The sequence below is a fragment of the Cavia porcellus genome, unplaced genomic scaffold (genome assembly GCF_034190915.1).
Source record: "Cavia porcellus strain 051 isolate PalLab524CR breed Dunkin Hartley unplaced genomic scaffold, mCavPor4.1 scaffold_10, whole genome shotgun sequence".
Classification (NCBI taxonomy): domain Eukaryota; kingdom Metazoa; phylum Chordata; class Mammalia; order Rodentia; family Caviidae; genus Cavia; species Cavia porcellus.
Window position 1 is genome coordinate 11,848,815 of NW_026947493.1, and position 22,243 is coordinate 11,871,057.

The 22,243-nt window shown below is 39.7% G+C and overlaps 1 protein-coding gene across 1 annotated transcript in view; it reads right to left on the bottom strand.

Annotated features, from left to right (window-relative positions):
* The window catches only part of Efhb (EF-hand domain family member B), a 41,846-nt gene extending 19,978 nt beyond the window's left edge, over positions 1-21,868 (bottom strand). Inside the window, exons 1-6 of the mRNA XM_063256995.1 lie at positions 20,989-21,868; positions 17,074-17,136; positions 16,130-16,273; positions 14,760-14,940; positions 13,562-13,672; positions 6,977-7,106 (exon numbers count right to left, since the gene is read on the bottom strand). Of these exons, the coding sequence (XP_063113065.1) occupies positions 6,977-7,106; positions 13,562-13,672; positions 14,760-14,940; positions 16,130-16,273; positions 17,074-17,136; positions 20,989-21,738 (1,379 nt within the window). The 5' untranslated portion in view covers positions 21,739-21,868. The remainder of the gene's footprint in view (positions 1-6,976; positions 7,107-13,561; positions 13,673-14,759; positions 14,941-16,129; positions 16,274-17,073; positions 17,137-20,988) is intronic.
* Between the last annotated feature and the right edge of the window lie 375 nt (positions 21,869-22,243).

Sequence of the window (22,243 nt, forward strand, 5' to 3'; positions counted from 1 at the left end):
AGCAACCTCCATTCAGTCCCAGGAGCCTAGGGCATAGGAGACAATTTCCAACACATCCAGGGGAAGCCTTAGAACAACACTTGAAACACAGAACTATAGGAAAATGACAAAATGAAAGACCAAAATGCAATCTCAAACCTCCAGCCCATCCCAAGAAAGCCTAGGAGCCATGTGCATTGAACAAAATATACGCCATACACGTGAAATCCCTGTACTAATAGCAACTGAAATAAAGAAGCAACACCAGGAAGCTTTAAAGGAATTCAAACTAGAAATAATCTCCCACGTAAAAGAAGAAATGATAAAAGTAATGAAAGAGATCCTGAACACATCTAAAGAAGACACAGTTGAAAAATTACAGGAACAAAACAAAAAGATAAAATCCCTGGATGAACAATTTAAGAAACAAACAGAATACATGAAGCAGACTCAAAGAGATATACAGGAAATCAAAAATTCCATTGAAAGTTGTCAAAATCGACTCAACGAAAGTGAAGATAGAATTTCAAACCTTGAAGACAATCTTGAAGACACAGGGGTAGGAAGAGAATTCATGAACAGGAATCAAACTGCATGGGAAATACTTCCCAGAATCAATAGCTGGGATCACACCTTACTAAAAAGTTTCTGCATGTCAAAAGAAATCTCCAGCATAGGGTAAAGAAAACCTACAAACTGGGAAAAAATCTTAGTGAACAGTCCCTTAGACAAAGGACTTCTGTCTAAAACATAAAGAATTTTTAAAAAATCAAACCCCTGAAATTCAAAGACCCAATCCAAAAATGGGCATCTGAGATGAATACACAATTCTCAGATGAAGAAATACAAATGGCAAATAAATACATGAAAAAATGTTCATCATCATTACTTATTAGAGAAATGCAAATTAAAACAACACTGAGGTTCTATCTCACTCTAGAAAGAATGGCCAGGATCAAGAAAACTACCAACAACAAATGCTGGAGAGGCTGTGGGGAAAAGGGAACTCTCCTACACTGTTGGTGGGAGTGTAGACTGGTGCAGCCATTGTGGAGGTCAGTCTGGAGATTTCTAAGAAAGCTGGGATTGGAAGTCTCATTTGTCCCAGCTATTCCTCTTCTAAGCATATTCCCAGATCTGAAAACATCATACCACGGTGATATATGTGTACCCATGTTTATAGCATCACAATTTGTAATAGCCAGACTTGGAAACAACCTAAGTGTCCATCAACTGAGGAATGGATAAAAAAGCTGTGCTATTTTTATACAATGGAGTACTCCTCAGCTATAAATAATGATCACATTGAGATATTTATAAATAAATGGACACAACTTGAGACCATGCTCATTAGCAAAATAAATCAAACTCATATGTATAAATACCGAATAATCTCCCTTGTGTAAAAAATGGTAAGAGTACATAAGAGTTTATAGTAATCATGATTCCCCATTACATTGCTCTAAAGCCTTATAATGTCTGCATTCATTAGTTGGAATGGTTTTATCCTAGTTTTTTTATTTTATTATCTGTGATAGTATAAACAGCTATTTTAAAGAAGACATTAGAATAGCCAGAGCTGATTTAGTATCATCTTACTCTGAAGTCCTACTATGCTTTTGTTTTTCTGTTGACTTTGGTTCTATCCTATTATATTTTATTGGATATTATTATGTTATAGTATAAACAAATTTTCTATGGAAAATGAGATAATATAATAGCCATTGTTCGTTCTCTGCTATTTGGTTCTGAAAGCCCTGTAATGCTTTCATTCTCTTGAATGGTTTTATACTACTTCGTTATGCTTGATACTATTGTATACGAAGCTATGCTCAACTATTTCAAAGAAAGAGACATTGTGGTAGTTACTGTTAATTATGGGTTGTCTTGTGGTAAAATGCTGTGTTACTTGCATTGTTCTGATCTGATCTGCTTTGTTATGTCCTCTTTTGTCTTAATCTCTTTAAAATAAAAAAAAATTTTAAAGAATACACTCAAATGCTTCATGTGAGAGTGTGTATGCATGTGTGCATGTGCATATGTGTGCATGTGTAGTAATGGTGGTGTTAGGGAAGGACCCAAGGCCTCACTGCTGCTGAGCCAGGCTCAACCACTGTTATATTTTTAATACTTTACTCTGTGACAAGATCTTGCTAATTGTCCATTCTGGCCTCAAAGTTGCCATTCTGTTGCCTCAGGCTCTCGAGTATCTGCTATCATAGGAATGTGCTACAGTGTCCAGCTCTCTATATGTATTTTAGCCTCTAGTTATAAATAATAAACATCAAGATATAATTATTTTATGTTAAGTGAAAAATCAGGGTAAAAAATGGGGTTGTACTCTGGCAAAAACGATACAAAAATCTACATAGGAAGCCACACTAGAAAGAAATGCATACATTGAAGTAGCATAATGGTTGAATTAAGGTGACGTGCTTATGGGTGGTTTTATTTTGCCAGTTTCCTCAAATATATTTTATTCCCACCATTGTGATTAAATGAATAAAATTTCCTTTGGAACTTTAAAATTACACTACTTTTTAATGATATTAAAGTTAATAAATTCCCTATTGTTTTGTAAGATGAGAAACAAAGAACATTAAATTCTTAAACTCCATTTGCTTTTAACACTATTTCCTATAATATTAAATACTGAGCTGAATAAATTTTTGGATTAGAGTGACACTCTGTGGAGAAACAGAAGAAGAAAGATGTTATGACTTATATTTCTGAATATCCCCCAAAATCTCATGGGTTCATAGGTGGAGCATTTTGGAAATTGTTGGACCTAGGGTGTGTGATAGTGAGATTAAGGGTGTGTGGCATTAAATTAGGTCCCTGGCTGGAATTAGTGTAGTTCTGGGTGTGGCTGAGTGGATTCACTGAAGACAGAAGCCCCATCCTGGGGATGGTGGGGTGTTAGCCCCACCCAAAAGCCTTGCAGTCTGCACGGGATGGAAAGGGAAGGCAGGCTCCATACTCTTGTTGCCGTTCTGCCTGCGTGCCCTTGGACTGTTTCTCCTCTGCCATGCTGTCTTGCCTTGAAGCCAACCAACTATACAGACTGAAACCTCCACAAACTGTGAGCAGAAGTAAACCTTTCCTTCTTTAACTTGTGGGTGTCTGGTATATTGCCCAAGCAACAAGAAAAGTAACCAAGACAAAATATTACCTAGTTCATCTCATATTTCTTCATTTCCTTCACATTTTTGAGGCAAAAAAAAAAGTACATGGGTAAAGTACAATAAATTAAGGACTACAATTTGAGCAAATGGAGTTGACAATCTAAAAATCAGCTGCAAAGCAGGTATAGTGGCACACATCTATAATCCCAACACTTGGGTGGCTGAGACAGGAGGATTGTCAAGAGTTAGTCAGTGAGATGTATGTAGTGAGATCCTGTCTCAAAAAACTAAAAATAAACAAATAAAACAAAACAAATAAAAATCGGCTATGAGTGAGGTGTAGTAGTTCATGCCTGAGATCCTAGCTTTTCAGAGGCTGAGACAGGAGGATCACAAGTTCAAGGTCAGTTTGGGCTACATAGTAAATTCAAGATCAGTATGGACTATATAACAAGACTCTGTCTCAAAAACAAAATTAAAACTTAGATCAGTTCCAAAGGGAGTAATTTTAAAATGCAATGATAAAAGAATAGACTAAAAGGCACAGGATCAACTCTTTTTTTTTTTTTTTTTTTTGATACAAAGTTTTGCTATAAAGTTCAGGCTAGTCTTGAATTCACTAGGTAGCCCAAGCTAGCCTTCAACTCACAGGCAAGCCTCCCAAGTGCTAGAATTAAAGGAGTATACCACCAGGCCCAGCCAAGGACTCTGTAGTCTGAAAGTGCTTCAATTATGCTTTTAGGAGAATTTAAAAGTATGTACTGTTTCCGTGAATAGACAGTATGTTAGAAGATCAATAAGATCACTATACAACTCATGGGAATTCAGTAACCAATTCAGACAACATTTTTTGAGCACCACCAGCAAATTAACTCACACACACACACAGCCTAGCATCTGATGATTCAAACTGATTCTTCAGACTAAATGGTTATAGATAAAGATAAAATAAAATACAGAGGTAGTTTCACAAAGAAATACACCCCTTAAAACTTGAGAGTATACCAATTTTACATTAAATAGTGCATGTAAAATTAGATGCCTTAAAATATAAACAAACACGCTTGACTTTATAACAGAAATTTCACTGAAGAATAAGAATTGAACCTGGTGAATTTTTTTTTAAATCTGGTAAATCAAAGGAATTAAGAATTTCTTTACTGCTTTTAATAGTAATATTCAATGAAGTTTGAAAATACAAAAAGTATGATCTAATAAAACAGTATTCCATAAATAATGCTCCTAGAGGGTGGAGACCAACAGGAGGGAAACACATGATGCATATTGTCTGCTCTTAGAAGGCTAATGTATTTTTCTATAACTACCCCCAAAGAATTACTAAGTATATCCTTACTAATGACCCAAAGGTTCTATCTACCCTTTAGACATTCTAAAGGACAGTGTAATGGTTAAGCTTAATCATGTCAATTTGATTGGCTTGGGAGCACAGAGGTGTTGGCTTGTTTGGTTGGCTGGGTTTTGTTTTGTTTTGTTTTGTTTTGTTTCATTTTAGGGGCTGGGGATTTAGCTCAGCAGCGTAAGTGCCTGCCTGGCAAGTGCAAGGTCCTGAGTTCAATCCCCAGTTCCACCAAAAAAAAAGAGGAGTTTTGTTTCATTTTGAGACAGGGTCATGCTGTGTAATGTAGACTGGTCATGAACTCACTTTATAACTCAGGCTGGCATCCAACTCACAGCAATCCTCCAGCCTGTCTCCCAAGAGCTAGAACTATAGGCATGCGCCTCCATGTCCAGCTGTTTTTGTTTTTTGAGAAAAGTTCTTATTCTGTAGTTCAGGCTGGCATTGAACTCACTATGTAGCCCAACCTGGCCCTCAAACTCATAGCAATTCTCCTGCTTAGCCTCCTGAGTGCTAGGATTACAGGTGTGCACCACCACATCTGGCCACTGAAGATAGATATAGATATAGATATAGATATAGATTTTTTGTGTGTGTGCCTGGGATTGAATTCATGACCTTGCGCTTGCCAGACCTTGCACTTGCCAGTAGGTGCTTCTGCCACTGAGCTAAATTCCCAGCCCCAACTGAAGGAATTTTTTTTTTCTTTTTTTTATAGGTACCAGGGATCGAACTCAGGACTGCCTGCTTGCAAGGCAGACGCTTATGCCGCTGAGCTAAATCCCCAGCCCCAACTGAAGGAATTTTTTTTTCTTTTTTTATAGGTACCAGGGATCGAACTCACGACTGCCTGCTTGCAAGGCAGACGCTTATGCCGCTGAGCTAAATCCCCAGCCCCAGATGAAGGAATTTTTAAAGCACATTTCTGGATGTGTCTGAGTGGGTCATGGAGATGTGACCATCAGTATGATGTCTGATCTTTGGTTATCCTTCTGTGGTCCTTCTGCACCTTTGCTTCCTGGCCGCCGTGAACTAAGTAGCTTTGCTCTGCCAGGCCACCATGACATTCCTGCCTTGGAGCCATCCAACTGTGGACTAAAACATCTGAAACCATAAGCTAAATTACACCTCTCCTTCAAGCTGCAGGCATCAGATATTATATAGCAGAGATGAGAAAACTGGCCAATATACGGGGGCTTTGAAAACCTAGAAGTCAAAAGGCAGAACAAATCTCCCTCTACTATTGACACAGAAGACTGTAGAGCTGACACAGGCATGGCACAGGCCTGTAATCCTAGTAATCTGGGAGGCTGAGGCAGAAGAATCACAAATTTGAGCCAAACCTGGGTAATTTAGTAACTCAAACCATGTATCAAAACAAAATATAAAAAGGGCTAGGGATATAGCTCAGTGAAAAGGTGATGAGTTCAATCCCCAGCACCACAAGAAAGAAAGAAGAGAGAGAAGGAGGGAAGAAGGGGAGGAAGTGAGTACAGACCTAGTATACTGGTTTCCTGTGGTCGCTATAACAAATTGCCATAAACTTGCTAAGGCAACTAAAATGTATCCCCTCACAGTTCTGGAAGCCAAAAATAGGAAATCCAGGGTCAGCAAGCCCTCATTTCTTCAACCCCTCTAGGGAAGAATCCTTTCCCTTCTTTTTCCAACACCTGGTAGCTACTGGCATGACTTGGTGTCCTCAATGTACAGCCACATTACTCCAGGCCCTGCCGCTTGCTTTTTCACCTGTTCCAAATGTCTTTTTTTCTGTCTCAAATTTCCCTCTGACATTCTAAGGGAATTTATCATTTCAGGTAATGCTGGATACCAGAGTAATCCACTCAGATAATCCAAGATGACCTCTTTCATCCTGAATGACATCTACAGAGGTCCTTTTTCCATAGGTATCATTCATAGATTCTAAGAACTAGGACATGGGCATATCTTATGTGGGGCAGAACACCAGTTTTTATCATTTCAACCCACTTTACCACTACAGTATTTACAACCTTATTTTTTAATCATACCAGGGAATCTACATCTTTAGGAACACAAAATATGTGTTTGTTGCCTTGGGCATAAAAACTAACACAAGTCACCAGGTGTGGTGACTCAGGCTGTGATCCCAGCACTTAGGAGGCTGAGGCAGAGAATCACTGAGTTCAAAGCCAAAATGGGCTACCAAGGGAGCGCAAGGTCAGCCTGAACTTCATATTAAAACTGCGTCTCAAAAAGATTAAACAAACAAATATATATACATGTGTTTATATTTACCTATAAATTCTTGAAGTAATTTCAGAGAGCTACAAACAAAAAATAGTGTCATATTTACTGTGGGAGAAATTGAACAGACTGTGTATCAGAAAGGAAAGACACTTCACTGTATATTTTTCTGTAACTTTATGTTTGAATTATGTCAGTGTGCAATCTCTAAAAGACAAATTAAAAATAAACATTTCTTCCCAAATGTCAAATATGCAACATTCAGTCCTAGACACAATCTAATTAAACTTACATCTGTAGTTCATGGAGCCAATGTAAACTTTTTGCCATGTTTTTTCCGTCATTACAATGTGGCGTGGGGACACCAAATAAGTCAAACCGGTGGAAACTTTTCGGGTTATACTTTCTGTTCTTTGCTTCTCCTGTGAGAGGAATGAAATTTTTGAATTAAGCAATATAAATAACCTTTCCTTGCAAGAAGTATGTCACGGTCTTATTTTTATTTTAATTTTAGAAACAATATGGAATTTCAAAAGAAAGTAGGAAATTAACACTAGTTAATATATTGCATATTGTTATCTAGTTCTTATTGATATTGAAAATAAGAGTTAGACAAAGAATGAAATCATAACAGTGCAGGGAACTGGGAAGATGTGGCCATAGACAGCAGCAGCATTCCCCACACGAGCCGGGAGACTGGTGGGGTGCTACACCCCACCAGCATTGTATTAATATTGTATTAATATTTGGAGAGCTCCATGTAGAAAAAGATTACACACACACACACACACACACACACACACACACACAGAGACCTATTAGAATTAATGAAAGAATTCAGTAAAATTGCAGGTCACAAAATAAACATACATAGCCAGGTATGGTGGCACACACCTGTGATCCCAGCACTCGAGCGACTGAAGCAGGAGGATTGTGAGTTGGAGACCAACCTGAACTACAAAGTGAGCGCAAGGCCAGCCTGAACTGCATAGAGAGACCCTGTCTCAAAAGGACCAAGAAAAAAAAATTACCTTCCTAAAAAAAGAAATCAAGAAAACAATCCTTTGCAGTGAGAGGTTGGAGCAGAAAGATCTCAATTTCCAGCTCCGCCTGGGTAATGTAGTGAAACTCTTCTGTCTCAAAATAGAACTGGGGATGTAGCTCAGCACAACAGAAAACAGACAAATCCCACTTAAATAACATTAACTGACAAAATACTTATATATTGTGGCGCTTTGCTAAGATATGGTCTTACTATATTCGCTCAAACTCTTGAACCCAAGCAGTCCTCCAACCTCAGCCTCTGGAGTGGCTGAGCCTACAACATACACCACCACAATTGGAATTTCAGAATACATTTCACATAAATGGCAAAAAGACCTCTGAGCTGCTTGTATGTAGATGTGCCTCCGAAGTCTCATGTGCTAACAGAGGGCTTTCTGAGGTTTGTTGAATCCAGGGTGTGTGTAATATGATGTTCCTCCAAAGCCTCATGTAGTCAGTCATAGGTGGGGATTTTTAGAGGTGGCTGGATCTAGAGTGTGATGCTGGGATCAAGGGTGTATGATTATTGAATTAGTCCCCTGATTGGTTTGGCATAGTCTGGGAGTGCATAATGGGAAGGTCCACTCTGGGTGTGAGTGCTGTCCCCTGGGGGTATATAGAAGGATAGATGTAAGGGACAGAGAGGCTGTCGCTGCTGCTTCTTTGATATTTCACTGTTTGACTGTCTTCTGTGCACTATACACTGTTTTTCCTTGCAGTGCCCCTCTGCTGTGCCACCCTGCCTTGAAGCCAGCCAACTGTGGACTGAAACCTCTCAAATGGGGAGCTATAATAAGCCTTTCCTGTTTTAACTGTGGGTGTCTTGTATTTTGTTCCAGCAATGAGAAAGTAACTAACATAATCTTTACACTAAAAACTATAAAACACTGATGAAAGAAATTAAAAAGGCACAAATGGAATGATATTCTATGTACATGGATTGTGAAAATCTATTTGTCAAAATATCCCAACTATTCAGAGCAATAAACAGATCCAACTCAACTCTTATCAAAATCACGTTTTATAGAAAAAAAAATGTAAAATTAATGTAAAAGCATAAAAGAGCCCCAAAGAGCCAAAGCAGTCCTCAAAGAGAAAGTTAGAGGCACCACACCTGCTGATAGAAAAGCCCATGACATGGGCTAGAGGTATAGAGTAACAGACCAATGATAGAATGCATTCTTGGGTTCAATCCCCAGTGCCAAAAAAGTACAAATATAGTAAAATTATAAAGGCTACAGTAATCAAAATAGTATAATACTGCTACCAAAAATAGACACACAGACCAGCAGCATAGAATATGGAACCTAGAAGTAAATCCAGGCAGACATGAATCAACTAATTTTTGCCAAGAGCACCAAGATTATATAAAACGAGGAAAGAAGAGGCTCAACAATAAATGGTATTGGAAAAACTAGATTTTAACCTGAAAAAAAAAAGAAAGAAACTGAAGTTTTATCATACACTACTCATAAAAATCAATTGAATATTGATAGAACCTAATTTTAGGACCAGAGGAAAATCTTTGGCCCTGGCAATGATTTCTCAGATATCCAAAAACTCGGGTACTGACAAGCACAATGAGTCATGCCGATGAGCCCAGCATTTGGGAGGCTGAGACAGGAGGATCACTGTGAGTCCAAGACCAGTCTAGGGAATATAGTGAGTTAAAACCAGCCTGCACCACATAGTAAGATTTGGTCTCCAAAAAAAAGTAGAACTGAAACTATAGAACAATTAAGAGGCTCAGACCAGGCGTGGTGGCACACGCCTATAATCCCGCACTCAGGAGGCTAAAGCAGAAGGATCTCTTGAGTTTGAGGCCAGCCTAGGCAACATAATCAAGCTCAAGGTCAATCTACACTAAATAGCAAGACTCTGTCTCAAAAATAATAATAACAATAGAGAACTGAGTATGGTTACACATCCCTGTAAACATAGCCTAGGGAGGCCAAAATAGAATTGCACATTCGAGCCCAAGTAGGGCAATTTAGCAACTTGGTGAGACTCTACCTCAAAAAAAAAAAAAAAAAAAAAAAAAAAAAAGGCAGGGGATTTTCAGTGCTACGGTCCTGGTTTTAACCCCCAGAACCACCACCACCACCTCCCCTGCCCAAAAAAAAAGGAGAGAAAAGATACTCAGCCTGGCTAGTAATCATATAATGTAAATGTAAATAAAAGCAATAACAATAAACTATTATTGCCTTTCAGTTAAGAAAAATAAAGATAGGCTAAACTCACTTTTGGGGAAGGGGCAATGGAAATTTTCTTACATTGCTGCATCTGAGGACAAAATGAAGCATTTATCTGTGAGGACAGTTTGGCTCTAGGAGTGAAAAGTTCGAACACTCAGAAATGAATGTAATCTAAAGGAAAAACAGACCACATTCACAAAGGTATGTAGACAATTTTTTTTTTTTTTTGTCTTTTTTGAGATGGCGTCTCGAGATGCAGTTCAGGCTGGACTTGAGCTCACTTTGTAGCCCAGGCTGGTCTCGAACTCGCAACGATCCTCCCACCTCAGCCTCCCGGGTGCTGGGATTACAGGCATGAGCCACCACGCCCGGCAAACAACACATTTTTGTAAGAATGAAATATACCATATAGATACCAACATGAAACAGATATGCTAAGTCAGGCGTGGGGGGGCATGCCTCAGTACCAGCGCTCTGGAAGGCTGAGGTAGGAGGATCACAAGTTTGAGCTCAGCCTAGACAACTTAGTAATTTAGCAAGATCTTGTCTCAAAATAAAAATTAAAAAGGGGCTGGGGATGTAGTAACCCTGGATTCAAACCCAAGTACCATACAGCAAGCAAACAAGGCGGAGGTGAGTTGACTAGGCAAGGTACTATGCTCCCAACACCAAAACAAATCAAAAAAGTAAGAAAAACCAGGGACAGGACTCAATGGCAAAGCACTGGCTTAGCATATGCTAGGCCATGGGTTTGATCCCTAATACAGAAGGAAGGGAGGCAGGAAAAAGTAAGTCAGTCATTCGGAGCTTGGCATGCTGGTATACATCTATACTCTCAGGTGCTAGGGAAACTGAAGCAAGAGGATTGCAAGATCAAGGCCACCTGGGCAATTGGGAGAGATCTTGTCTCAAAATCTAAGAGCTGGGGAGAGACATTCTGAAATATCTCACAAGAAAAAATATATATGGTTTTTTTTTTTTTGGTACGAGGAATCAAACGCACAATCTCACATTTGCCAGACAGGTGCTTATGCTGCTGAGCTAAATCCTTGGCCCAAAATATGATTAAAATATATACATATCCTCATACAGATGAATGTACACAGAAAAGCATATATAAAGGTTGGAATTTAAAGGAGATACTCTTGTATATTGTATATTTCTATATATTTTGCACTTTATAGAAGAAGTCTCTTACTTTAGTTAAGATTAAATATATTTTAAAGATGTTATAAATCTGTGGCTATTAAATGGAGACCTTGAAAAATTAAGTATAAAACTTTAATGTACACAGTAGACTTCTCAAAAATATGTAAAGTACTTGAGATGATTCTAATCAGATGAAAAAAATATGTAAAGTACTATTTTGTGTATCTAAAGGCTTAACAAATGGAGATAAGAAAAATATTTGATTTATCAACCAAAGTTATCTCTAGCTAATAAGGTTTATCACTGGGTCCCCAGGGTCTCATCTGTAACCCCAGCACTCTAGAAGCTGAGGCACGAGGATTACTACCAGCTACATACTGAGTTCCAGGCCAGCCTAGCTTACATAAGATCCTATTTTAAAAAAGGATTTATGATTACACTTACTTTTTTTTCATTTTTATGGTTAAACTCACTAGTATTATGAGGGTGCTGTTGTTATTTTGCTATTTTTTGGCTTTTTTGAGACAGGATCTGGCTCCAGAGTTGAGCCTGCCTTGAACTCATTATCTGTCCCAGGCTGACCTGGAATGTGTGGGGATCTTACTGCTTCAGTCTCCTGAGTTCTGGGGATACAGGCATGTGCCCCTAAAATCAGCATATGATTATATATTCATATGTAAAAAACAAAGATACTTTCCTTATGAAAAAATAAGAACAATGTTTTAAAGTTAGATTCCATGACTTTTAAGAGACTAATGAAACTATCTTTTTTTTCCCCCTGGAACCAGGGATCAAACTCATGACCTCATGCTTGCCAGGCAGGCAATTACACCACTGAGCTAAATCTCCAGCCATGAAACTTTCATAAAAAATCAGCAAATGCAAATAATTTCAGTCCTGTGTTATTCATTAGAGCTATTCTAAATATAAAGGTTATAGTAAATTTCTTTAGAGTATTAATGCTTATACTTCATTATAGGTTGCATATATATATATATATATATATATACACACACACACATTCACTGACATGGTTCTTTTTAAAACAATTAGAAGACATTGGATTGGATGTACAGTAGATGCTAAGACTTTTAAAAACACATCAGACATTTTCAAAAGACAGGAAGGGAAAAGGGAAAAAGAAGAGAGGTGGCTAGGCCCAGAGGAGGGGTGGAGATCCAGTGAGGGGCTGAGCGAGAGCAGTGTGGAGTCCAAGTGGGCAGGAGCAGAGACTGCCCAGGAGCTGGGTCCTCAGGACTGGGAACACAGGAAGGAGCACCAGGCAATCCACAGAGATGGAAAGACCCGGAAAGCTAGAGTAATGCGGGGAGGAACAAAGCCCCAGATACAGATAAAGGCTTGAAAGAAACAGGGAAAGGCAGGATGGTGTTAGGAGGCAAAGGGGAAGAAAAGAGAAGAAATAAGCAAAAAAAGGAGCAAGTCACAAGTGCGCTGCTCTACAGTAAAGGTAGCTCTCATGTCTGGCTAGCAGAGAATCTTTGAATTTCACACCATCCATGGGTTTTCCCAGGACATGGAACACAGTAGTTCTCAGCCCTCTGTTACAACCACCTACCATCAATATGCTGTCGTAATGAATTCCTTTTAGTCATGCCTTAGAATAATTTTAGTATTGTTAGAGAAGATTACTTAATAAATGTAAGCATGAATAATAGTTATGAACATTTATCATGTTCCATGGGCTATGCTCAGCATTCTGCATGTATTTAATCTTCATATTATTAGTATACCTATTTAAGAGATAAGAATGGTAGTGATCAAATAAGTAAATTGTTCAAGATCTAAAAGACAGAAAATGGATAAACTAGCATTTGAACCTGATCTATCTGTGCTAAAAATATGTGCACTTCCCCAGGAGGCTGAGGCAGGAGGATCTCTGTGAGTTTGAGGCCAGCCCAGACTACAAAGTGAGTTTAAGGCCAGCCTGAATGCCACAGGAAAACCCTGTCTCAAAAAAGATTAAAAACAAAAAAAGTGTACCTAGAGTTCACTCTAGTGTACCTAGAGTTCATTACCTAGAGTTCTTCATCTAAAACTAGCACTTAGAGTAAGACTGGCATTTGAATAAAAAAAGTAACTTTTCAGCCTAAAGCCACTAAACAAAATATACATATTAATATGTAATTAATTTATATGTAATTATGTATTAATACAAAACACATATATTTTTACATTTTATATACCAAATGCATAAGTAGCGCAGGGGGGGATATCCCAGGGAGAGAGGGCTTCACTAGCATATGCAAGGCCCCCGGATTGTATCTCTAGGAATTAAAGTTTAGGTGCCTGTGTTCTTCAGCAGGGATTATGTGCTCCCTATCAAAGTTCCTATCAGGATTCACAACCTTATAAAAACAATAAATTGCCATTCATGAATCACCTCTTATTGGCCAGGCACTGAGCTTTTCGTACCAACATTATGTCCCTTACTCTTCACAATCTGAGGGTCCACAGCCACAGGCACTCACCCGCATAATAATCATTGTGAGAAATGACATACAAGTCGTGTCCTTCTCCTCCTTCTTTAAATACTTCCTCATAGGACTTTGGTGGATTCACTACATCTCTAGCGGAGACCTCTGAAAGAAGAATCAATGAAGTCAGCTTCAAAGTATCTATCTGTAATGTACTTAAATTGACAAGAACAAATGATAGACACACAAGGTACACAGATATTCTAGGAGATCACAAGCCAGCATAAGCCAAGATTTATCAAGGAAGACAAGATATAATCTGGAGAACTCTCCTGACCTAGAATTCTGAAGAATTCCAGAACTCTGTGTCAGTCAGCCATTTAGGTTGTCCTGAGTCAGGGCCCACACCCAGTTAAATTCCCAGCCCTAAGACTCTCTAGAAAACTTCTATGTGAGTTTCTTCCCAGCTTCTTAACGCGACCTAAGCAAATACGTATTTTAAATTAGAAACCCTAATGCTCTGTGGGTGACTACAGCTGTAGAGTTTTTTTCAATATGAATTTCCATCCCCAGAGGTATTTGGGAAATCACTAGAACCTGGAAGAGATTCTTTTTCCTACTGGTCTAAATTCTAGATAGACCTCTGTTTAAAAGTTGCTTTTCCCATGAGTGGTAGTCCCTAGTTGCCTGTTTGGTTAATTATTTTGTTTCCATTGATTTACATAATAACTTTAAAATGCAACTCCATTTACGGTTTCAATCTTCCCTTTCAACTGAATAGCACAAATTTCCCTGACTGCACTTGGGTAGAGCACAACCCTAATCCCAGCACTCAGGAGCCTGCAAGAGGATCACTTGTTTGAGGCCAGCCAGTGTGAGCTACTAAGGAGTTTAAGGCCTCAGGATGCAGCCTGGATTTACTACATTTCCCTTTCTTTCTTCTCCCCTCCCCTCCCGTTCTGTCCCCTCCCCTCCCTTCCCCCCTCGGGTCACTCTCTCTCTCCCCACCCCCCACCCTCTTTTTTGCGACAAGGTCTCAACATGCTGTCCAAGCTGGTCTCCAAACTGCCTTCTTCCCAGCCCAGATTCCTTCCCAAACAGCTGGCATAACAGGCGCTCCCCCACCACACTGAGCTCTGTCTTTCACTCTTTGAATAATCATTTAAATCACCAAAAGCCAGACCAATGATATATTTAACTCAATTTTCCAGAAATTGGAAAATTGTTTGATACCCCCGCTATGTTTTACTACCTCTGATGACTGCTGTCCCAAACGTCGTATTGATTATGTCCATTCCTTTAGGTAATCCCGGTGTTTGATCATGAGATTTTCCTAATGGTGCCCACCGATTGCTATAATATATAGACTCTTTTTTATCTCTAATTTTCTGTTGAAATGTGGTGATAGGCTGTGGGTTTATCAATGCATTTACCTAAAGAAATGATACAGTGTATAGACGTCAACAAAAAAAGTATAAATCTGAAACTAAAGTCCTAATCAAAAGCTGGGAAGAAGAGAGAAATACTCTCTTATGGAAAGATATTTAATTATCACTGTGGCTTTCTCAGCTTCAAATGAACTATCAGCACTGATACTATGCAGTACACATATGCCTAAATGAGAATAATCATAGGAATTTAAAGGTTTCAATGGGACTAGAAAGCTTGAATAGTGCCAGCAAACTGACTCACATACTCAAGAAAAGTGGAAAGACGCCATTTGTATGAACTCCACGTATGAATGTCTCATTGTATATCACACATACTAATAAAAAAGTAGGAATAACAAGCCAAAAATTGTATCGCTATGTTTCTCAAAATGCATAGATGAGGTCCTTCTGAATCTAGACTACATTCAATCAACTGCAAATCACTTTCAGACTCTACTGCCACTCAGCATCTAAGCATCCTGCAGTCCTTCTGTTCAGGACTCATCAACACTGTCTTCTTTATTCTCCTGAAACAAAGCCTGAAAGCATTTCTGTTAAATGGCAGAAAATGGATTATAACTCCTCCTTTATCATCGAGGGAAGAAGATAAGAAGAGTTTGTGGTTTGAACCGCTGATTTCTTCACTCTTGGATACTGCTTGGATTTTTTTCACTGATCAAAATTAATGCTTTCAAAACACGTATGGTGGTGGCATGCCTATAATCCCAGCACTCCAGAGGCTGAGGCAGGAGGATCACTGCAAATTCAAGACCAGCCTGAGCTACAAAGTGAGCTCAAGGCCAGACTGAACTGCATAGTGAGTTCCTATCTCAAAAAAGACAAAAAAAAAAAAAAAAAAAAAAAAGATTAATGCTTTCTCCTATGATGAATATAATCAGTACGTACTGCAAACATGTACTAATATAAATTTTCAAAATATTAATGCTTTCATATAATGGGGCCAGGCATGGTGGCAGAAGCCTGTAATCTCAGCATCTGGGAAGTTAAGGCAGAAGGATTGCCAGAAGTTCGTGGCCAGCCTGAACTACATGGCGAGACCCCACCTCAACAAAAGCAAAAAACAAAAAAATACACAGTGGAAAGAAGATTAGATTCTTCATTTATGCATTTTTATTCTGGTAAATTTATAAAGTACATTGGAGGAAAAAAAAAAAAAAAGAAAACTTGTTACCGGTATTGAAATTTTAGATCTTATTCCATGTGTCAAGTATGGTGCAATTCGGGGATCATTTGCTTTGCCATAGAATATTCTCTCGGCCCCAGGAGGTGGGTACCTGAAGTTGAAATACTTTTTTGCCTCTGGTGGAGTAATTAGCTACAAAGAGTAAGATAAGAAATTAGAATTATTAAGCATAATTTTTAAATAACTGAGTTTTTCTACACCAATCAATGTATGTCCTTAAATTCATGAGTGCAGTAAAGTACACAGAGAATTACAGCTTCAAATTTCCTTTAAAACTTATTTGCTTTTGAGAAAAAAAAATATATTTTAAAAGTATATTTAGAGAATAACTAAGTAGTATGAGATTTAAAATTATACCTTTTTTGTTTGTTTGTTTGTTTGGATTTTTTAGTACCAAGAATCAAACTCAAGACCTTGCGTTTGCCGGGCAGGAACAGTGCCACTAATTACATCTCCAGCACTTGTTTGTCTTTTGGGGATCTAGTCTTACTATGTAGTTCAGGCTGGTTTTGAACTCAGTATTGTAGCCCAGCCTGGCCTTAAATCTGTACAGTTCTGCTCAGTCTCCCAAGTGCTGGGATGATAAGCATGTGCCACTATGTCCAGCTATTCATGTCAAAATAACTGAATCCTTTGCGACTTTTACAGAGCCAAAAAACATAAATCTGTAATTTTTACTTTCCCAGACAAAGTCAATGAAGAGCCCAAACTGACCACAACTTTCAGACGGAATGTTGAGCCGGACATAGTGGTACACACCTGTAATCCCAAAACTCAGGAGGCTGAGGCAGGAGGATTCTGTGAGTTTGAGGCCAGCCTAAACTGCACAGTGAAACCCTATCACAAAAAAAGAATGAATTTAAGAGCTGTCTATCTCTTAATGATCATATGTAAAGCAAAAAGAGAAACAGAGGCAGATAGAAAATGCTTACCCTAGGAAGTTTTTCAGTTAAGCAAGTTGCAACTCTGTATCCAACTGGAGACACTTTCCCTGCCTAAGGGGAAAAAAAGCAAAAGTTGGTCACTATCAGGATAGAAGAGAACATTCTGAAGAAGGGAATTTATTTCAAAACTATACTACAAAATTACTTTCAACTAAAAAGCAAGAGGAAAAAAAGAATAGCAAATCTAAGAAATTCCTGCTATGTAAACATTAAATATTAAGTACAGAGACTGGGGTACAGGTCAGTGGTGTAGTATTTGTCTAAGATGCATGGGGTGCTGGTTTGATACCCAGCAGTTGAAAAACTGAATATATATATATATATATATATAATATAAATGTAAGTATTTTTATAGGATTAGTATTGTCAATAGTCCATCTGATTACAGACCTCTGTGACATGCTGAGATACTCAGTGTTCAGAAGCAATCTAGACATCTGTAATCCCAGCCCTTAGGCTAGGACAGAAGAAATGCTGAGTTCAAGGCCAGCCTGGGCTGCACTGTAAATTCAGTGCCAGCCTGAACTACACAGCGAGACCTTGTTTTGAGGGGAGAAAAAACAAAGCAATCTTGTAGTTCACAGGTTAATTTTGTATTGCCCTAAATCATCAGCAAAACGGAAGCATAGCTGCATGCAACTAAGATCAAGAGATGGTGTCCAGTGTGTCTGAAAACACATGGGTGTGCTTTTATGCTGCTTTCGAGAAATACACTAACTTTTGATGCCTGTAAGCATCTCATTTCTAGCCCATCCCCTTCAATGAATGACATAAATCCTACTTGGCTTGGCTTTTTGTCTACTTAATTGTAACTCAGATCTTTTCTGTCCTTCCTGTGCCCATAATAAGTATTACGATTGTTCATTCCCAGAAATGCAACTCTTATCTATTTCCTCTTTATCTATTTCAAGGCTTCTGATATGTTTGAAATATGTAAGTTTCTTTTTTTAAACACTGAGAGCAACTTCTCATAAGGAGTATCCTGGTCTCCCAGACGGCGGTGAGGAGAGAAAGCATGAGAGCAGAAATGTGGGGCGCTGAGTGAAGTGAATGTGAAGATGCAGGCTGGCAGGGGATGGAAAGGTTAAATTACTAAATTACTAGACTGGATGAACACATGGATAAATATGGATGTGAGCCGGTGAAAAGTACTTTCATCATTTTGGGCTGAGTACAGAAATTCCTCTGAGGAGGGTATCAGCATGTTAGAGAGGACCTTCATTACACCTCATGAGGAAAGCCATGAGGCTACTGTCATTCTAACAATGCTAATTTCCTTAATATTCAGAGTGAAATGTCATCTGTTTGGCCTACCGAAGAAGTTCAGTAAGACATTCTCTCCTCCATCCTGACTTCTTAGTAAGAAGGGTGAGTGAAACGGGAGGAAGCAGAAGTTCTAGAACTAGGTACCTGCTTCGGAAGCCAGAAACTGAGTCTATCTGTGGGTGAGATCAGATTAAAAGGGGTCAGCTGCAGAAGCAATGCAGAAACAGGAAGCACCACGTAAAAAAGCAGTGGCTGGGGAAATCCAGTGATGGATCCAGAAAGCCAAGTGGGTCAGACACAAAACACCCTGACTCCCAAGGGGAACAAAAGCCTGTGGGCCGACAAAATTCTGCAGAAGCCCGTGACCTCATTAACAATTTTAGTTTCAGATTTCAGATTGTGGAATTTTTATTCCCAGAAGCTTCAAATATGCTTTCTTTACATTCCTTAATACCATACTCCCACTTCCACCTCTTCCCCATTCTACTTCCCATTTAATCATCCTGACTTAAACTATGAAAAACGCATTTGCTAAATGGCTACCATATGGCAAGCACTGGGATAACCATGAAGGTAAACAATAAATATGATACAGTTAAAGTTCACCTTACATGCAGGAGGATCACCATGAGTTCCAGACCAGGGTTGGCTATGTAGTCAGTTTAAAGTCAGCCTGTGAACTCTTGAAGATCACTGTGTAAAATAACAACCTGCCACCTTGTTTTGAAAGCCTATATCATCACTGTTTTGGGCTCTTTGTTATGGTTATTTGTCTTTTTTATTTCTTATTTTTCTAGCAGTCTGTCTTGTTTTTTCCCTCTAATGCAGAAAGGATAGGTATACATACAGAGGTTTGTTTACACATGCCTAGAACTTCTCCTAAACGGTTTACAAGAATCGATTGTATTATGTGTGATGAAATGAACAGCTAGTTTGAAGAAAAACAGACATTATGGTATCCATTGCTGATTCCATATTGTCATGCTGTAAAATCCAGTAATGCTATTATTCTTTGTTCAGAGTGGTTTTAGTCTGTTTTGTATTGTTTAACTTCAACATACATGAAGCTATTTTGGATAGCTATTTTGAGAACGAAGAGACATTATGGCAGCCACTGTTGATTTTTCTGTTGTCTATTTTTGAAGGCCTATAATGCCTTCATCATTCTGTTTTGGTCAGTTTTATACTATTTTGTTTTGTATGAATTCACTGTGTGTGAAGATATAGACAACTATTTTTTTTGTTTTGTTTTGTCTTTTTGAGACAGGGTGTCTATGCAGTTCAGGCTGGCCTTGAACTCACTTTGTAGCACAGATTGGTCTGGAACTCACAAAGATCCTCCTGCCTCAGCCTCCGGGAGTGCTAGGATTACAGGCGTGAGCTACCACACCCGGCTTAGACAACTATTTAGAAGAAAACAAGAAACACTATGGTAGCCAATGTAAATCTCCTGTTGTCTTGCTTTGAAATCTGTGTCACTTACATTGTTTTCTTCTGATCTGCTTTGTTTTACCCTCTTTAAAAAAAAAAAAAAAAAAAAAAAAAAAAAACAGACCAAAACAAAAGACAAGACATAAAGCCAGGCTGTGTTACATAATGAGATACTGTCTCAAAATCCACTTTTAATCTTGTACCCATATACTTTACCCTTGCACCCTAAAACTTTAGATTTCTTCTTTATTTTTCAACACCATGTTGCCTAGTAGAATTATTTATATCTCCTGAGCACAAGTGACTTTGATCATCCTCAGAGTCTTTCTTTGTCCAAAATACCTTTTTGTAATTTTTGTGGTATTGGGGATGTAACCCACAGGGTTTTGCATGCTAAGCAGGTGATGTACCACTGAGCTACATCACCAGCCTATGCCATCTTTCAGTGTTAGCTCGCTTCCTTATTTAAGCCTGTCCAGTCTCCTCTAAACAGAACTCTGGGAATATTTCCATTGAGCTTCATGTGTGTTTTTCCCACACTGGGATGGAAATGGGAGTGCACTACCACTGAGACAAAGGTCTCCTGAAGGTACCCTGCCTGGGCGTGAACTTGTGGTCCTCCCAATCTAGTCTCCTCATTCACCTCCACACCTGGCAAAAATGCATTTCTGTGAAGGCAGACTCATATTTGTAGTCATTTAGACACTTGGATAACATTCATTCAAGTATCTGTCTCCAGCACTGGCGTGAGCCTAAACCAAAAAGGCAGAGACCACATACTTTTCATTTTGTATCATCTTGTTTCTGCACAATGACCATTACCAGTCTTTGCTGAAAGTAACAACTGACAGAGTAAACAAAACGTAGAGAGAACACGTTTCCACTTATTCATAATATGAATACCAGGGCACATCAGAGGGTGAGAGACTGAAGACTGAGAAATAAAAGTCCAAGAAGAGGAGGAAGATATCAGGAATGACCACTGTTAAGCACAGAAAACAAAAGTGACATCAATGCAGGAAGGCAGAGAATAAAAGGCTACCAGATGAAGTGACATCTGCAAGGCTCCGCAGGGCAAGAACATTAGAATTTAGTGAAGTCTTGTGATTGATCTCCACAAACCCAAACAAGTCTCGATATTTTAACATTTCAACAAAGACATGACCATATATAGTTTGTAGAAAAAGTACAAGGGGAAAAACTCACCGTCGGCCAGCAAGGCATCCGATCCACAAACTTCCCAGAGTATATGGGTCTGATGCAGTCCGGACGTTCCACTGGGGGAAGAGGAGTGCCAGCCTCCTCAGGGGGTTGAGCAAGCTGGCACGGGGAAGGTTCTATGACCAAGCCCATCTGGGGCTCTGTGACATCTGACTCCGTTTGGGGTAGGCCAGTGTCCACCTCCACAGGAGGCTTCACCTCTGTGCTGGATTTCATCACAACGCAGGTGGATTCTTCTTCCAGCCCTGGTCTTCCTTGTAAGCCTAGAACAGACTGCTCTGTTCCTTCAGGGCCACCAGCCACAGAAGCTTTTCTGCTGTCCACAGCCTGTGGACTTCCACACACCACGCCTGAGGGAGGCTGTCCCACACAACACTCATTCTCCAGTGCCACCCGTCTCCCTGGTGACATGCCCAGGGGTTCTGTTTCCTGTAAAGCCGAGACCCCACTGAGCCCTAGACTGCCCCTCTCTGTGAGGGTCTGTCTTTTCAACCGCAATTCAAGCTCATTGCCCAAAGACTTTGTTTCTGGTAAGGCCCCCCTTTCCGTATATTTACTGCCAACCCCAGGCCTCTCCCTCCATTGGGAGTCTTGTCCTAATCCCATGTCAGTCCCTAACTCCTTGGGAGATTTCATTCCTGTACTGATCCTCTGGACTCCTGAATCATCCTTGCCCAATTCCACGCTCAGGGGAAATTTCCCCTCAGACACCTTCGTTCTGCCAAGGGCTCTCATCTCTAACGGGAGAGCTGTCCTTAGCTCCAGTTTTCAATCCCTGGGAAGAATCCTCTCTCACGAAAGCACATCCCCAGTAGGACCACCTGCCCACCGCCTCCTGCCTGCCTCCAACTCTGAGCGGAATTCACAGGAGTGGACGCCTGGTGTGTTTACCCGGTTACCCGGGAAACAGACTCCGGCGGGCGGGCTCGTCCTCCTCAGGGAGGTGCCCCGCCCACCCCCACCCCCCAACTGGGTCCAGCTCTGCGGGAGCTAGGCTGGCTCTCCTCCCTTCCCTTCTCGATCCTCTTTCCTGTGTCTTCGCTAGACTCAGAAGGCAAGAGTGAGCATGGAATCGGGCACTAGATCAAACGTTCACTGACTTCTCTGTGGTTTCCCAGGCGAGGATGGTTCCAACCATTGCGTTTTTCGGTCCATCAGCCTCTTCATTATACGCACCATCTGGGAACAAATAGCCTTCTAGCCAACACTCCTTCTTTTAGGCCTTAAATTCTTAAACTGC